The 19,142-nt window shown below is 36.3% G+C and overlaps 1 protein-coding gene across 1 annotated transcript in view; it reads left to right on the top strand.

Moving 5' to 3' along the window:
• TTLL5 (tubulin tyrosine ligase like 5) overlaps positions 1-19,142 on the top strand; it is a 312,098-nt gene that overhangs the window by 86,800 nt on the left and 206,156 nt on the right. The window contains exons 19-20 of the mRNA XM_060095798.1: positions 12,093-12,155; positions 17,187-17,225. Coding sequence (XP_059951781.1) covers positions 12,093-12,155; positions 17,187-17,225 — 102 coding nt within the window. The remainder of the gene's footprint in view (positions 1-12,092; positions 12,156-17,186; positions 17,226-19,142) is intronic.

Here is a 19,142-nt window from a genome sequence, read left to right as displayed (position 1 = left end):
CTCCACATGGTGCCTTTCTTACATTTTTTGTTTATTTATTTATGACAGTATGAATATTACCCAACCCTGCATTATTCCTCCCTTTTGTCTAGTTCCCTTCCTCCTTCCTAACTGCCCCCTAACCCAGGCTTAGACACTGTCCTAAATTTTGTGGTTATCATTACCTTGATTTGAAAAAAAAAATTGGTTTATCATCTATATGTGTGCTTAAACTATAAATTGCTTATTTTTAATCATCTTTGAGATCAAGTTTACATGCAGCAGCATCCATTTTAAGTTTGACGATGAATTTTGACAAATACAGACATCAATTTAATCACCACAGTTAAGATATAGAACATTCCATTACCTCCGGATGTCCTCTCATGCCCCTTCACTGTGAGTCCCCCCATTACCATGAGCCTCAAACATCTACTGACTTGCTTTATATCACTATAGTTTTTCTAGAATTTTATATAAATAGAATCATACATTATATATTTTTTGATGTCTGGACTCTTTTGTTTGGCATAATGTTTTTGAGAATTATCCGTGTTGTTGTGTGAAACAGTAGTAGTTCATTCCTGACTATTGTTATGTACTATTTCATTGTATGAGTATAGCGCAATTTGTTTATCCATTCACCTGTGTGGCATATTTGGATTGTGTCTAGTTTTGGGCTGTTCTGAAGAAAGCTGCTATTATGAACATTTATGTACAAGTCTCTGTGTGGATATACGATTTTATTTTTCTTGGATAAATACCTAGGGGTGGAATAGGTGGGTCGTATGAAAAGGGATAAGAGATAGAACCATTTTACATTTTGCCAATGATGAATGAGAGTTCCATTTGCTTCCCATCCTTGCCAACACTTGGTATTGTCAGGCTTTTTAATTTTAGGCATTCTAGTGTGTGTGTGTAGTGTTTCTCTGTAGTTTTAATTTACTGTTCTCTGATTAATAATGATATTGAGCATTCATGTTCTGTGGGCCATTTGTGTATCTTCTTTTTTCCATTTTAAATTTTAAGATTTTTATCTTTTTATTATTGTGTTATAAAAGACTCTTGATACAAGTCCTTTCCCAGATATTTACATTATAAATATTTTCTCAAAGTCTGTGGCTAGCTTTTTCTTTTTTATAACAGTGGCTTTCAAAGAACAGAAGTTTTAAATTTCAGTGAAGTCCAGTTGACCAATTTTTTTTTTAAGGTTTATGCATTTCGTGTTTTCTAAGAAATCTTTACCAATGCCAACTTCACAAAGCTTTTTCTCTTTTGTTTTCTTCTAGAAGTTTTGTAATTTTGGCTTTTATATTTAGGTCTATGATATGTATTGATTTAATTTTTATGTGTGGTGTGAGGTAAGGATTGACGTCCATTTCCTTCCATATGGATGTCCATTTGCTCCAGCACCACTTTTTGAAATTACGTTATTGAATTTAACTTGGCATCTTTGTTGAAAGTTAACTGGAATATATATGTATGTATATTTCTAGACTTTGTTCAGTTTCACTGATCTACATGTTTGTCTTAATATCTATAGCTTTATACCAAGTCTTGAAATTAGGTAGTGTTGTAAGTCTTCCAACTTTGTTCTTTTTCAGAAGTATTTTGACTATTTTGTGTCCTTTGTATTTCCAAATAAATTTTAAAATTTCTTTGTCAATTTCTACACAAAAGTCTGCTGACTTTTGATGGGCATTGCATTGAACATATAGATTAATTTTGGGTGAGTGCATATTTCAGTAATGTTGAATTTTCCAATCCATGAGCATGATATATCTCTCCATTTATTTAGGTCTTCTTTGATTTCTCTTAGCAATGTTTTATAGTAGTTTCCAGTGTAAAGACCTTGAACACGTTAAACTTATCACTTAGTATTTCATGCTTTTGGGTGATATTGTAAATGTTATTTTTAACAGCTTTATTGAGTGATAATTGACATACAATAAGTTGCATGTATTCAAAGTGTACAATTTGATAAATTTTCACATATGTATATATCCATGAAACTACCACCACAATCAACACAATGAACGTATGCATCGCTACCGAAAGTTTCTTTGTTCCCCTCTGTAATTCCTCTCTCCTGTCCCTCCTTTTCCCTTCCCTGCCTATTCCTGTCCCCAGGCAGCTGCTGATCTGCTTTCTGTCAATAAAGAGGAATTTGCATTTCCTAGAATTTCATAAATAGAATTCTATTAGTTGTTCTCTTATTTGCTTTTCTTTTTTACCTGGCAAGATTATTTTTTGATTCATACATGTTACAGTATGTATCAATGGTTTAATTTCTTTTTATTGTCAAGTAGTATTCTGTTATAGGCATATATCAGAATTTGTCTATCCTTTCATCTGTCGATTAATATTTAGGTTGTTCCCAGTTTTTTGTTATTGTAAAGAAAGACTCTATGAACATCTATATAGAAATTTTTGTATGGAACATGTGCTTTCATTTCTCTTGGGAAAATACTTACTTGTGGAATGACTGGATCATATCATTGTATATGTGTAACTTTTTAAGAAACTGCCATATGGTTTACCATTTTACATTCCTATCATAAATGTATGAGAGTTCCAGTTCCTCCACATCCTCACGAACAGTTGGTATGGTCAGTTTAATTTTAGCTCCTCTAGGAGATGTGTAGTGATATCTCATTATGGTTTAATTTGCATTTTCCTAATGATTAATGATGTTGAGCATGTCTTCATGTGCTTGTTTGCTGTTCAGTGATCAAATATTTTGCCCATTTTTAAAATGAGGTTGTTTTCTTATAATTAGGTTGTGAGAGTTCTTTATATTTTCTGGATATAATTCTTTTATCAGATGTGGGCTTTGCAAAGATTTTGTCCCCCAGTATGTTACTTGTCTTTTCATCCTTTAAACAGTGTCTTTTGAAGAGGAGAAATTTTTAATTTTGATTAAGTCCAATTTGTCCTTTTTTTCTTTTAATTACTGTGCTTTAGTATCTAAGAAATCTTTGCCTATCCCAAGTTTTCTTCTATTTTTTTAATAGAAATGTTGTAGTTTTAAGTTTTACATTTAAGTCTGATCCATTTTGAATTAATTTTTGTATATAGTATAAGATATGGATCACAGTTCTTTTTTTTCCCAGATGGATATCCAGTAGTTTTAGCATCATTTTTTGAAAAGACTACCCTCTCTCCATTGAGTTGTCTTTCACTTTTGTGGAAAACTGTGTGCGTCTATTTCTTTATTTTTTATTCTTTCCCATTGATCTTTTTGTTTTTGTGCCAATACAGTGCCACACTGTCTTGATTACTGTAGCTTTATAAAAAATCTTGTTCTAACTTTGTTCTTTTTCCAGGTTGTTTTGGCTATTCTAGGTCATTTGCCTTTCCATTTGGATTTTAGAATTAGTTTGTCAGTTTCTACAAAAAAGCCTGCTTGGGATTTTCATTGGGATTGTATTGACTCTCTAGATCAGTTTGAAGAAAATTGACAGCTTAACACTATTGAGTCTTCCAACTCATGAACAAGGTATATCTGTCCATTTATTCAGGTCATCTTTAATTTCTCTCAGCAGTGTTTTGTAGTGTTCAATGTACAGGTCTTTTACATTTTTTTGTCAGATTTCTTCCTAAGTATTTAATATGTTTTGATGCTATTGTAAATGATTTTGTTTTGTTAATTTCGGTTTCTGATTGTTTGTTGCTAGTACATAGAAGTACAAATGATTTTTCCATATTGATCATGTTCTGATAATCTTGCTAAACTCACTTATCAGTTATTGAAAGTTTTTGGAGATTCCATTGGATCTTCTACCTAGTTGAAAATGTTGTCTGTGAATAAAGACAGTTTTCCTTCTTTGTTTCCAATCTGGATGTGTTTTATTTCTTTACTCTTGCGTGATTACACTGGCAAGAACCTCCAGCACAGTGTTGAATAGGACCAGTGAGAGCAGACATCCCAGTCTGGCTCCTGTCTAGGGTAAGCAATTAGTCTTTTGTCATTAAGTATGATGTTAGTTTTAGGCTTTTCACAGATGCCCTTTATCAGATTGAGGGAGTTCCCTTTTATTTCTCTTTTGCTAAGAGTTTTTTACTTTATTTATTTATTTATTTATTTTTTGCGGTACGCGGGCCTCTCACTGTTGTGGCCTCTCCCGTTGCGGAGCATGGGCTCTGGACGTGCAGGCTCAGCAGCCATGGCTCACGGGCCCAGCTGCTCCGCGGCATGTGGGATCTTCCCGGACCGGGGCACGAACCCGTGTCCCCTGCCTCGGCAGGCGGACTCTCAACCACTGCGCCACCAGGGAAGCCCCTACATTGATTTTTGAACGTTAAACCCAACATTTCATTCCTGAAATAAACTCTACTTGGTCATGATACAGTATCTTTTTTATATATTGTTGAGTTTGATTTGCTGAAATTATATTTGGATTTTTACATGTATGTTCATAAGAGATACTGATCTGTAGTTTTCCTATAGCATCTTTGGTTTTAGTATGAGGATAAGATATATAAGATATTTCAGTCTGGTTTCTGGCCTCATAGAATGAGTTGGAAAGTGTTATCACATCTTCAATTTTCTGGAAGAATTTATGGAGAATTGGTATTATTTATTTCTTGAGTGTTTGGTAAAATTCACTAGTAGAGCCATCTGGACCAGGAGTTCAGTTTCAATTTCTTTAACAGATATAAGACTATTCAGGTTATCTATTTCTACTTGAATGAGCTTTGGTAGTTGGTGTCTTTTAAGGCATCTGTCCATTTCGTATATGTTGTATTTATAAGCATAAAATTGTTCATAATATTCACTTACCCTTTAATATCTATAGAATCTGCAGTGATGTTACTTTTCTCATTTCTGATATTGGTAATTTGATTCTTCTCTCTTTTTATCCTATTCAGTCTGGCTAGAGGTTTATCAATTTTATTGACCTTCTAAGACACCCAGTTTTTAGTTTCATTGTTTTTTTTTTTCTATTTCTTGTACATTGACTTCCCCTCTAATATTTATTATTTCCTTTTTTTTAACTTACTATGGGCTTCATTTGCTCTATATTTTTCCCCTAGTTTCTTTAGGTAGAAGCTGATGTCATTGATTTGAGACCTTTCTTCTTTTCTATATGTGTGTTAAGAGCTATAAATTTCCTACTAAGTACTGTTTTTGCAGCTTCCCATACATTTTGATTGTTGTCTTTTTGTTTTTATTCTGTCTTTGGCCTGTGGGTTATTTATAAGTGTGTTATTTAGTTTTCAAATATTTGGGAGTTTTTCTAGAGGTTTTTCTTTCAGTGATTTCCAATTTACTTCTGTGGTACTGAGAACATACTTTGTGTAAGTTGAATATTTTAAAATTTACTGAGACTTGTTTTGTGGTTCAGAATTTGATTTATCCTGGTACAATGTAACATGTACATTGAAATATATATATTCTGCTATTGTTGGCTGGTGTGTTCTATAAATGTCCATTAGGTCAAGGGATTTGACAGTTTTGTTCAGATATTCTCTATTTTTAGTAATTTTATAATTATCAAGAGTATGGTGTTGAAATCTCCCATTGTAGTTGTGACCTTTTCAGTTTCTCCTTTTGGTTCTGTCAGTTTTGCTTTTTATGGATTTTGGAACTCTGTTATTAGGTACATCTGCATTAGATTTGTTATGTCTTCTTCATAAATTGACTTCTTTATTGCTATGAAATATCCCTGTTTATCCTGGATAATGTTCTTTGTCCAGAAGTCTATTTATCTGCTATAATATACCCACTCTAGCTTCCTTTGTTTTTTTTTGTTAAGTTTAAGGTGTATAGTATAATGATTTGCCTTACATCATGAAATGATTATCACAATAAGTTTAGTGAACATCCATCAGCTCACAGAGATACAAAGTTAAATAAATAGAAAAAAACTAAAAGAAGAACTAAAGAACTCTTAACTTTCATATATAACATATAGAAATATTACTTCTGTTTATCATGTTGTATGTACATTACATCCCTGGTACTTATTTATAACTGGAAGCTTGTACTTTTTTTTTTTTTTTTTTTTTTTTTTGCGGTACGCAGGCCTCTCACTGTTGTGGCCTCTCCCGTTGCAGAGCACAGGCCCTGGACGCATAGGCCCAGCAGCCATGGCTCACAGGCCCAGCCGCTCCGCGGCATGTGGGATCTTCCCGGAGCGGGGCACGAACCCGTGTCCGCTGCATCGGCAGGCAGACTCCCAACCACTGCGCCACCAGGGAAGTCCCGCTTGTACCTTTTGACTGCCTTCATCCAGTTCCTTCTCCCCTCACCCCTATCCACTCCAGCTTTCTTATGGCTAGTGTTTGCGTGCTGTATCTTTTTTCATTGTTTTAGTTTTTTTTTTTTTTTTTTTTTTTGCGGTACGTGGGCCTCTCACTCTTGTGGCCTCTCCCATTGCGGAGCACAGGCTCCGGATGCGCAGGCTCAGCGGCCATGACTCATGGGCCCAGCTGCTCCATGGCATGTGGGATCTTCCCGGACCGGGGCACGAACCCGTGTCCCCTGCATTGGCAGGTGGACTCTCAACCACTGCGCCACCAGGGAAGCCCTCATTGTTTTACTTTTAATCTGTCTTGTGTCTTTATAGTTAAAGTAGATTTCTGTCAAAGAAGGAGGTCCTGCCATCTGTGGCAACATGGATGAACCTGCAGGGATAATGCTAAGTGCAATAAACCAGACAGAGAAAAACAAATATTGTATGATTTCACTCACATGTGGAATCGAATTTTTTTTTTAAAAAGAAAGTAGAACTCATAGAAACAAAGAGTAGAATGGTGGTTGCCATGGGCTGGGGCAGGGGAAATGGGAGCTATGGGCCACAGGGTACAAACTTTCAGTTTTAAGATGAATAAATCATGGGGATTTAATGTACAGCATGGTGATATGGTTGAGTTTAGATATGCCAGATTACTATTTGTTTTCCATTTGTCTAATGTGTCCTTTGTTCCCTTTTTATTTTCCCCTGCCGTCTTTGGATTAACTCATTTCTCTTCCCTCTTTGGTTTGCTTTTTTTAAAGTGTGGTTGCTCTAGGGTGACAATATGCATCTTTTACTTACCACAGTGCACCTTAAAATAATGTTATACAATTTCAGGTATAATTTAGAAATTTTACAACCAGTATAATTCGATTTCCCCTTCCTGTCCTTTGGGCTATTATTGTCCTACATTTTATTTCTATATAAGTTATAAATCCTGTAGTACCTTGGTTATTTTTGCATTGAACAGCTTAAGGAAATTTAAATATGAGGAAAAGTCTCATAATTACACATTTACTACTATTTTCTCTGCTCTTCCTTCTTTTGTGTTGATCAGTTTTTTATCTGGCATCATTTTCTTCCATCTGGAAAACTTCTTTTAGGATTTATTGTAGTACAATCAATTCTCTCACCCGTTGCTTGTCTGAAAAAGTCTTTCTTATATCGATACTTTCAATTTTTGAAAGATTTTTTTCAGTGGTTGTAGAGTTCTGGGTTGGCACTTTTCTCCCGACACTTTAAAAGTGTTTTGTTATCTTTTGACTTGCATTTTTCTGATGAGAAGTGTGCAGTAATTCTTACCTTTGTTCTTCTGTGCATAATGTGTCTCTTTTTCTCTGCCTGCTTTTTTTTTTTAACATCTTTATTGGAGTACAGTTGCTTTACATTGTTGTGTTAGTTTCTGCTGTATAACAAAGTGAATCAGCTATACATATATCCCCATATCTCCTCCCTCTTGCATCTCCCTCCCACCCTCCCTATCCCACCCCTCTAGGTGGTCACAAAGCACTGATCTGATCTCCCTGTGCTATGCGGCTGCTTCCCACTAGCTATCTATTTTACATTTGGTAGTGTATATATGTCCACGCCACTCTCTCACTTCGTCCCAGCTTACCCTTCCCCCTCCCCGTGTCCTCAAGTCCATTCTCTACATCTGCGTCTTTATTCCTGTCCTGCCCCTAGGTTCTTCAGAACCACTTTTTTTTTTTTTTTTAGATTCCATATATATGTGTTAATATACAGTATTTGTTTTTCTTTCTGACTTACTTCACTCTGTATGACAGACTCTAGGTCCATCCACCTCACTACAAATAACTCAATTTTGTTTCTTTTTATGTATCAGCCTGCTTTTAAGATTATTTCTTTATGACTGATTTTCAATAGTGTGATTATGATGTATGCCTTGGTATCACTTTCTTCTTGTTTCTTCTACTTGGGATTTGTTGAGCTTCTTGGTCTGTGGGCTTATAGTTTTCATCAAATTTGGAAAACTTTTGGCCATTATTTCTTCAAATGTTTTTTTCCATTTCCCTCCTCTCCTTTTGGTACTCTGGTTACATGTTAAATTGGTTGATGTTGTACTATATGTCTGGCTCTGTTCATTTTTTTATACTCTTTCTTTCTTCGTTTTGGATGGTTTTCTGTTTCTCTGTGTTTGTCAGTTTAGTCATCTTTTTGTCTGCAGTGTTAAATCTTCTATTAATTCTATCCAATTAAATGTTCATTTCAGATATTTTACTTTTCATCTTTACAACTCCCATCTATTTCTCTTTATATCCTCTTTTTCTCTTTTTTACGATTATTTTCATGATTTCCTTTAGATTCTTGTGCATATATTATGTTTGTAGTAGCTGTTTTAAAATCTTGTTCTATTATCTTTATCGTTTCTAAGTCTGTTTCTATTGACTGATTTGCCTCTTGTTAATGAGTTATATTTTTCCTGTTTCTTCACATGTACAGTGATTTTTTAAAATTAGATGTTTTAATTGGATATTGTAAATGTTGTATTGTTGTGTTTGGATTTTATTGCTTCTTTAAAGCCCGTTGAAAGTTTTTTTTGTGGCCATACACTTAAGTTACTTGTAGATCAGCTTAATCTTTTTCACAGCCTCATTTAAAAGCATTTTTATGGTTTGTTTAGAATAGCTTTTTGTTTAGGTGTAGGATAGTTCCACTACTGAAGACTCTTTTGGGGTGTCTCTTAAATGACACCCCAATGAGATCTCTCCATTCTGGCTGGTGGGAACTCAATCAATTGGCAGCCCTGTGTGAACTCTGTAAAGTATTCAGCTTACACTTTCTCCTTAATGTTCTTTATCCTGACAGTTGCTCCTTGCACAGCCTTGTGGACTTTCACCCTATGCCTGAGTAGATCTGTATTCACCCAAAAACTCAAAGGGTCCCTTGTGATGACTTTTTTGATTTCTTCTTATGCGTAGCTTCTTCCTCTCCACGACGTAGCTTTGAAAATTTTAGCGCTTCCTAGAACTTTGATCTGTGTCTTCTCAACACAGAGACTCTTGGTTCTACTTGAATTCCTTCTCTTTCTGCACTGTCTGGAATTGCGTCTAGGTGGGAAGGTGGAGCAATCAGAAGGCTCCTTTTATTTATTTCCCCCTTTTAGTTATCACAGTCCTGCACTGCCAGTTATTTCATGTCTGGAAACAGTTGTTTCATATATTTTGTGCACTTTTCTAGCTGTTTATGGTGAAAGGGCAGGTCCTATAGCAGTTATCATCTCATATGTAGAAACAGAATTGTTGATAAGTTTGTATTGCTTTTGAACTTTTTCTAAAAAACAATGCACGCTCTATGTATTCTTCCTTTTTCATTCAATATTATATTATTAAGGTTCATTTTGTTACGTGTAGCTAGGATTCATTCTTTTTCAGTTTATTTTATTCTTCTGTGTGTTTATACTGCTGTTAAATTTCCCATTCTCTTGTTGATGGTATTCGACTTCTTTCTGGTCTTCTGCTATTAAAGACTGCTGTGCTCTAAATATGCTTATATGTGTCTCCTAGGTATATATCTAGGGATGGAATATATCTAGGGCCATAAGATATGTGAATGTTCAACTTTAAAAGATAATGCTAAAAAAAAAAAGGTAATGCTAAATTGTTTTCCAAAGTGACTATATAAATTTATGCTCCTGTTAGCAGTGCCTAGGAGATCCCATTGATCAATATCTTCTCTAACATGTGGTACTGTCAACTTCTTAATTTTTGTCAAAATACTGAGTGTAAAATGATATCTTATTTTGGTCTTGATTTGCATTTCTCTGATTACTAGTAAGATTGTACTTCCTTATGGGGAACACATTTTTCTTCCTCTGGTGACCAGCTTCTGGTTGGGACATTAGTGGTTCTAAGTAGAGCCAAAACTTAGAGGAATAAAAGAAAGAACTAGTTCTTGTCTGTTTTGTTTTGAAAACCCAGCTGTTCATAGAGAAATCTTTTTATCTTGCAAAACATTCTATCCATGTAGTTTAGTTACACCTTATAAAGACCTAGGAATTCAACAAAAAGATATTGCTTGGCTTTTCAAAATTAGACTTTTATCTTTTGAAACGTTTTTGAAGAGGTTGAATATTTGCAGTTACTAGACAACATATCTTTTAATTAATGAAAGTGGAATCCTTTATTCTTAAGTTTTCAAGAGGCAGGACCCTAATTTGAGTACCTTTTTCTAAGGAACCAATCACAGATAATGTTCGGGTCTCTTAGGGAGTCCAGTAATGATACCTTCCTTTACTGGTTTGGTTTTGAACCAGCTGAGAAGACAAAGACTAAGATAGATGCAGGCCAAAATATCACTTTCCATACTCCACACTGATAAAGTCTAGGTTGGGAGACTTGACTATATTTATCTGCAAGTTAATGCACTTTCTGTTGACCCTCAGAATTGGACAGATTTACATACCCATTTTTAGGCAAGGTTAGACTGAGATGTGCATCAGGAACACCTGACCCTGTAGGAGCACCAGAGGATATGTGCTTCCTAAGGAGGGATTATCTCCCCAGAGAAAGAAGGGAGAAGCTTGTTGAATTTTTCCTAAATTACCAACCTGGTAAATCACTCCACCTCTCCTGGGACCTTTGAGAAAAGTGGAAGAGAACACCAAGACTTTTAAACTAATTGAGTTATTTTCATGTAGTGTGGGAAAGATGTATTTATCTGCTAACAAATATGCCTTTTTAATTAATATATATTTATTGAATATCAACAAGTAACTAGCACTATGCTTGGTGCTTTGGAGTAACAAATATTAGATGGGATCCCGGTCCTTTGAGAGTTAACAGTATTGATTATGGAGAAATTACTTATACATGTTATAAAAATAGCTCATATTTGTATAGCTCTTTGTAATTATGATGTACTTTATACACATCATTGTTATTCCCATTTTAATGATAAGGAAAATAAGGCTCAGTAAAGTAATGTGACTTATCCATGATCACACAGTGGGACTTGATTCAGGTGTTTTAACTCCAGATCCTGCTTTTCCCTGCTGCATCATTCTGCTTTCCGAGAAGAGAAATTTTACTCTATGAGACAGCGTTTGACAAGTCCCTTACGCATACGGTGAAGGCAGACGTAGAAGGCCAGGACAAGGGCACCTCTGTAGACTTGGAGCAGTCATATCAGGGAAGGCTTCATGCAGCACAGTGGACTTGAGCTGCTTCTTGAAGGGTGGATTATGGATAAGTAGAGAGGGTGTGAGGAGAAGGTGTCCAGACAGAGGCAAAAGGACCAGAGGGAGGTGTGGTATGAGAGGGTTATAAGGAGACTTGTCTGACTGTACTTTAGGACCCATGTTTGGTCTCTGTGTGGAGGAAGGGTGAATGAATTGATGGTATAGATGACCCAACTTTTGAAATCTTGTAAGAGAAAGTATATGCCTCCTGCAGTTGGCATCAAGGAGCCAGTGAAAGCTTTTGAGAAATAAGATGATTGAAACAATCTGTCAACATTTTCATGCCCTTTATGCATCTCCCATTCCCAGCTTCATTTGACCTCTTTTCTAGCTATAAGTGATTTTTGGTGGTGGTTTTATTTTTGTCTTTCAGTTTTATTTTCTGAATTTAGTATATCAGCTTTTATTAGTCCAAGAATTCCTGACTTTTCTTTCTTTTTATTTTCTAATTTAAGTCCTCTTTATTCTTTTCATTTTATTGTATTTTCTGCTATTCTAGTATTTTATAATATTATTTGAGCAACTATCTCCTCCTTTGTCACTTTAGAGACTATATATTTTTAGAAACAGCATATAAATAACCTGTCACTTTTGTGCTTGATTCATGTTTTTATTTCTGTATTTTCCCCTTCAACTAAGCTTGAAGAAATAACCAGTTCCTCTCTGTCTTTCAGGTCCTACCTTGAACACAAGACCTCCATGAACTATATGCTGGCAACACATCTCTTCCAGGACAGGTGGAGATTTGCTAATCTTATAAATTTAGTAGGACTAGGTCACAAAATTAAGAGAAAGTACATGCAAAAGAAGAAGGCCTTATAAAAGTCTTCAGTGATAGAAAGAGCCTTACAGAAAACACAATATAAAACCTCATTTTTTCAGAATTCGTTAACTCTCAGCACTTTGTAATATTTCCAGATGCTACAAAATTAAACCGTAAAGATCTTTAAGCAATCTTAATACATACCCTAAAACTTGTCCATCTTAAAGGAAGGACTTTACTCAGTGCCTTTTTACTTTCAGACACAATTTTAACAGACATGATTATCTGTTTTTCTAGACTAGACGAGATTAGAAGGATCAGATTAGAAAAGGTGGAGGGGTGGTAATTCACAAAATAAATACAGTGAGAGTTGTAAGAAATGACAACTGATAACCTCAATACAAGGGAAAATAGGGGAGAAATGATGGAAAGCAGACATCGGAATTCAACTAGCACAGCAGTCAGGGACTGCTTAAGTCCCACATATTTTTGTTGCCCCTGAGACATAACTGCATTACAGTACAGTTCAGTAATTGACTAACAAGGAAACTTAGTTATTTAAAGAAATCTGCATTATTTTCAAGGTATGTGTGCTTTTTTTGTGGGATTCTTAAAAATAGATACCCAGATTCCAGCCATTTCTTGTAATTTCATTATCCACTATCAGGAACTATATGGGATTTTCAGTTTCTTTCTGTAAATTTGTGGTTATTACCATTGAGTAATTACACTGTGCAGCTTCTAACGAAAGAGATCTTGAGATTTACTTGGAGGACAAAGAAGCTCAATTCTTTATATATAACTTGGTCCCAGTGCCCCACCCCCTACCTCCTCCCTGGAAAATTTTACAAGGCTTCCTTATCTTTACTTTTCAGACATTATACTGAGGTGTGTTCTGGCGTGTTACTTTTCATTATTTTGCTTTTGCGGTGGATGAATCCTTTCAGTCTGAAGATTTAAGTCTATTAACTGTGGGAAATATTCCCCTTATCCTGTCTTTCCTCTCCTTGTGGAACTTCTGTTAGATGAAATTTGGATCTTTTGCTCTATCCTCTGTATTTCTTTACTTTTTTCTCATACTTTTGATCTCATTGTCTCTTAGCTTTAAATTCTTGGAGATTTCTTGAACTCTGTCTTCTAAAATTCTAAATTGATCTTCAGCCTTACCTATTTTGTTACTCAGTACCAGCATAGAAGAGGGTTGTTTAATCTACTTTTTTTATTTTGGCGAGTATGATTTTAACATCCAAGAACTATTTTTGCTTTCTGACTAGTTTTCATAGTTTATGGATATAATATTAAATTTGTTCTGGTACCAATTCCAATGTGGAGGAGGTAGGGTGTTTCCCCTACAGCACCAAGCAGTTGCACCCTTCTGTTGTATGAGAATTCAGTTCAATTCTGATACTGTCTACCTGGAGATTAGCATCAGATTCCACAGTTTAAGGGTTCAGTCCTACAAGATTCCACCCCCATAACTTCAGATGCTCGTCACAGGCCCAGGTTGTTACCTTTACTTCTACCTACTGGCTCTCTATCAGAGCTTCCCACGACCCCTTCCTTGGGTGCTATTAATTTGCTAGAGCGGCTCACAGAACTCAGAAAAACATTTAACTCATTATATCACCAGTTTATTATAAAAGGATATAACTCATGAACGACTGGATGGAAAAGACACACAGGGCAAGGTATGGGGAAAGGGTATGGAGCTTCATGCCCTCTCCAGGTACACCATTCTCCCCACATCACCAACCCGGAAGCTCTCTGAACCCCATACTCCTGGGTTTTTATGGAGGCCCCCTTACATAAGCACAATTGATTAAATCATCAACCATTGGTAATTGAACTCTATCTCCAGCCCCTCTCCCCTCCAGGAGCTCAGGGGGATGGGACTGAAAGTTTCATCCCTCTCATCACAGGGTTGGTTACTCTGGTGACCAGCCCGCATCCTTAGCTGATCCAAGGGCTTTCTAAAAGTCACCTCATTAGCATGACAAAAGACTCCTCTACCACTCATCACTTAAACATTTCAAGGGTTTTAGGAGCTCTGTGCCAGAAACAGGGATGAAGACCAAATATATGTTCCTCACTATAAATTACAGTATTAAAAATATCTTTTTACATCTCTCTATCATAATTACTTTATTTAAAGTTCCTTTCTATTTTTTGCACTATGTTTAATTCTCTGGATTACTTCTATTTGTTCATCTCATTCTTTCTAGTTTATGCTATTATATTTCCTGAAATATCTGGTGATTTTTGATTGTCCAGTCATATTTATAAGTAGTGGACTGTTTGCTTAGGATTGGTAGTTTGCATGAGTTTCCTCAAAGGTTGTGTTGTGTCAGTCTGTTTCTGAACTGACATGGACTCTATGCTTGAGGCTAGATCTTTCCACAGTTGAGCTTCCCATGAGGTAAAAGGAAGGTGGAACAGGCAATCTGGGAACCACCACCAAAATTAGGAAGCATTCTTTTAGGGCGGAGCATAGCAATTAAAAAATTTGAGATGTAATGACATATATGCTTCTTTATTAACACATTCAATGATGTGTTAATAGCAGTGGGTCTAATAACCACCATAATTTAAAAAGTGTGTTAACTGTTGGCAATATTTTGTGACCCTGGAACAACTCTAAAGTAATATGAAAAAACGTGTTATTTCTTTTGGTAGCAAAACCCCACTTATATAAAGATGCAGACGTAGAGAACGGACTTGAGGACCTGGGGAGGGGGAAGGGTAAGCTGGGACAAATTGAGAGAGTGGCATGGACGTATATACACTACCAAATGTAAAATAGATAGCTAGTAGGAAGCAGCTGAATAGCACAGGGAGATCAGCTCAGTGCTTTGTGACCACCTAGAGGGGTGGGAGGGAGAGAGACGCAAGAGGGTGGAGATGTGGGGATATATGCATATGTATAGCTGATTCACTTTGTTATAAAGCAGAAACTAACACACCATTCTAAAGCAATTATACTCCAATAAAGATGTTAAAAAAAATCACACTTATACTACTGTGGATGGTCCCCTACACGTAAATGATGGTAAATTTCAGATAGAGGATTAATTTTTTTTCCCATCCAAATTGGTGCCCTCCCTGACTTCTCTCTTAAGGCTGCAGTAACAACTCCTGCTTATAAAGCATTCTAAAAACTTTGATTCAAAAAACATGAATTTCCCTGTTTAGCAAAGAAAGGCCCTCCTGATTTACTCTTGCCTATCTTTTTAGACTAATCTCCACTTTTCAATACCAACCCATGGCCAATCAGACCATATCTACTGCTATTTCATGCCTCTTTATCCTCACATTCCCTTGGAATTCCCATACATTCCCTTGGAGTGGCCTTCAGTTTATCCTGAATTCTTATTCTAGCTGTGTCCTTCATCTTCTTACCTAGACTAGAAGGAAGTTCTCCCCGCCCTTCTTATCCCTCCATCTGATTTAGATTCCCGTATTGTACGTATTGTATTATAATTGTCTGTTTACTAACTACTCTGTCTACTTTCAAATTGGCTTTTAAGAGTAGGTACTTTGTTATGTTCATCTTTGTCAGTATCAAGAACCTACCATGTGGTAGGCACACACACAAAAACATGCCTTAAAAAAATGAAATTTTGTTTGTTGCAAGCCCTAACATCTTCCATTAAATCTATTCTCTTCAACCTGAATGGATGTGTTCTCTCTTGCAAATCCTGTTGCGTTACTGTCAGAACTACTTTCAAGCTAATTCTCTGATCATTTCATTTCATAATTGGTTCATTTTGTCTGCCTTCCTTGCCCTCCCCGACTCACCCCCCACTTACCCACCCTGCCCTGGCAAACAGTGTCATACCTACTGTCTCACAGCATGACAGTAATTGTAACCCTGGCTGCATGTTAGTAACACCGTATTTGTGCCCTAGCCCTTCCCAGACTGAAGTCTTGCACTTACTAAAAACTGCTCAGGTGATTGTAATGTGAAGCCACGATTGCGAATTACTGGTGCAAACCATTATCTGATAAAAAAGTTAAAATAATAAAAGTTAAAATAATTTCTGATAATAAGTTGACAGTATTAGGACGCTGGCACAGATAGAAGACATGGGAAGGAAAAGATAAAACGTTACGGTGGAGACAAATTTTTCACTTGGTTTTTCTATAGATAGAAGATCTTGGTATTTAGAATGGAGAACAGATTAAAGGAAACCAGAGGTTAGGTTATAAACGGGCAACATAAGGGGTCCTTATGGTGATAGGATTTTTCAGTATCTTGTCTGTGGATACATGAACGTACACAGTGATAAAATTGTACAGAACTAAATATACACACTCACAAATGAGTACAAGTAAAACTGGGGAAATTTTTTTTAAAAAAGAGAGGGTCAAGTGAAAGGAAGTTGAATGAAAAACAAAAGCCAGTTTAAACCTGAATGGTACTTCCTGTGGTTAGACCCCAACTCTAGTTTAGAGACAATGAAGAACATCTCATTTTTAAAGAGATTTTTTTTAATTATGGAAAATCTATTTCTCATGAGCATCTTTTTTGAACCCCATGAGAATTGAGATTGGCTTCTTTCCCTAATACAGTTCATTGCAAGTAGAAAGAACACTGGAGTCTGAGAGCAAAGTTATAGGTTCAACGTTAAACCCTTTAAAGCTCTGACATTGGGCATGTCACAAAATGGTCTTATCCTGCTCCTTTTTATAAACGGGGCTCAACTGTTGTTGTGAAGAATAAGTGTGATTAGATTTGTGGCGAGATACACAAATGCAAGTAATTGTTAGAATTTTCCTCTAGAATTCATTTGTCCTCTTCCTTTTGTTTTTTATTGATCATCCCTAAAGGTTATGGTACCCTGTTCTTTTCTGAGCATGTTCTCAGTTCCTATGTCTGCTTCTGCCCCAAGATGCCTTCCCTGGCATAATTCTATGTTGAATTTCTGTAGTACAAATCTCAGGAGTGTGTATGTAAAAAATATATCTGTGTAGTGCTCTAACCCACTTGTCCTTTCTAATTCTGTAGGGGAAACCCAAGAAGAAGCTTATTGACAGGAAGAACACGGTAACTGATTTTTGAAAGTTGAGAAGTTCTTTCCATGTGCATAATATGTGACCATGCACAGGCGAAGCATGATACTTTATATAACCATTTTAGTTTGACTCAGCTTAAATAGTAACATAAAAATGTTTTCTATTGAAGCACTATTCCGTGGCAACTTTTTACAAACTAAGTTTGGGATTTATAATTTTATAACTACAATATGTCATTTCAGTGATAATAATAGTATTCTTGTTTGGCTATATGAGAGAGCCCAAAGTATTAATGAGATTTCAAGACCTGTCTCATGCTAACTTCAAAGAAAAGGTTATGTTTTGGCCTTGACATAGCTGGGGCATACAGCTTTGCACCTTATGGGACTGAGCAGAGTTGCTTCCAGTTTGCCTTGGAACTAAAAGTGTGCAAAATACCTGTGGCTCTTAATTTTGGCAGAGGAGAGAAAGGTCTTAGAAGAACCGCTGGGATGGCCTTGCCCAACTGAAGACTGCAAGCAGAACAAAAACTCTTAACCCTAATTACACATCTTCTGGTTTGAGAGATTATGTACATCCCCTTTGTGCTACTTCTCTTTACAAAGCAAAATGACAATAAGAAAGAAACCTCCTATAGCTAGCTTTTTGTTTTACATTTAAAAATTAAGATAAGGGGGGCTTCCCTGGTGGCGCAGTGGTTGAGAGTCCGCCTGCTGAGGCAGGGGACGCGAGTCCGTGCCCCAGTCCGGGAAGATCCCACATGCCGCGGAGCGCCTGGGCCCGTGAGTCATGGCCGCTGAGCCTGTGCGTCCGGAGCCTGTGCTCCGCAACGGGAGGGGCCACAACAGTGAGAGGCCCGCGTACCGCAAAAAAAAAAAAAAAAAAGGAATATACTTCCTAGAGTATACTACTATCAATTTGGAAATTAGAAAAAACTAGTTAAACAACCAGAATATTTAAAGATCAGTGGGTTTTGTCCTTTCTTTAGGACAATTTTTATTGCCATCAGTACAGGTTTTCTGGTGGTAGAAAGGTATAAGCAAATAAAAGGTGGCATGTAACAAACTTTATGCTGAAGCATGAAACAAGTCTTAATACATTTGAAAGGATTAAAATCATACAGAATGTGTTCTTTGACTACAGTGATGTTAGAAATCAATAACAAATACTTGGGAATTAAACAACACGTTTCTAAATAATACATGGGTCAAGGAAGAAATCATAAGGAAAATTCAAAACATTTTGAACTGAAGAGTAATAAAAATATAACATTAAAATGTGTGGGATGCAGCTAAAGTACTGTTTGGTGGTGTGTGTGATAGGTGTGACTTATAGCTTTCTTTTTATTTTTTTTAACATCTTTATTGGAGTATAATTGCTTTACAGTGGTGTGTTGGTTTCTGCTTTATAACAAAGTGAATCAGTTATACATATACATATGTTCCCATATCTCTTCCCTCTTGCGTCTCCCTCCCTCCCACCCTCCCTATCTCATCCCTCTAGGTGGTCACAAACCACCTAGCTGATCTCCCTGTGCTATGCGGCTGCTTCCCACTAGCTATCTATTTTACGTTTGGTAGTGTATATATGTCCATGCCACTCTCTCACTTTGTCACAGCTTACCCTTCCCCCTCCCCATATCCTCAAGTCCATTCTCTAGTAGGTCTGTGTCTTTATTCTCGTCTTACCCCTAGGTTCTTCATGACCTTTTTTTTTTTTCTCTTAGATTCCATATATATGTGTTAGCATATGGTATTTGTTTTTCTCTTTCTGACTTACTTCACTCTGTATGACAGACTGTAGGTCCATCCACCTCACTACAAATATCTCAATTTCGTTTCTTTTTATGGCTGAGTAATATTCCATTGAATATATGTGTCACATCTTCTTTATCCATTCATCCGATGATGGACACTTAGGTTGCTTCTGTGTCCTGGCTATTGTAAAT

Source organism: Mesoplodon densirostris, chromosome 4, assembly GCF_025265405.1.
Source record: "Mesoplodon densirostris isolate mMesDen1 chromosome 4, mMesDen1 primary haplotype, whole genome shotgun sequence".
NCBI classification, from domain to species: domain Eukaryota; kingdom Metazoa; phylum Chordata; class Mammalia; order Artiodactyla; family Ziphiidae; genus Mesoplodon; species Mesoplodon densirostris.
This window is presented reverse-complemented; position numbering and strand designations above follow the sequence as displayed.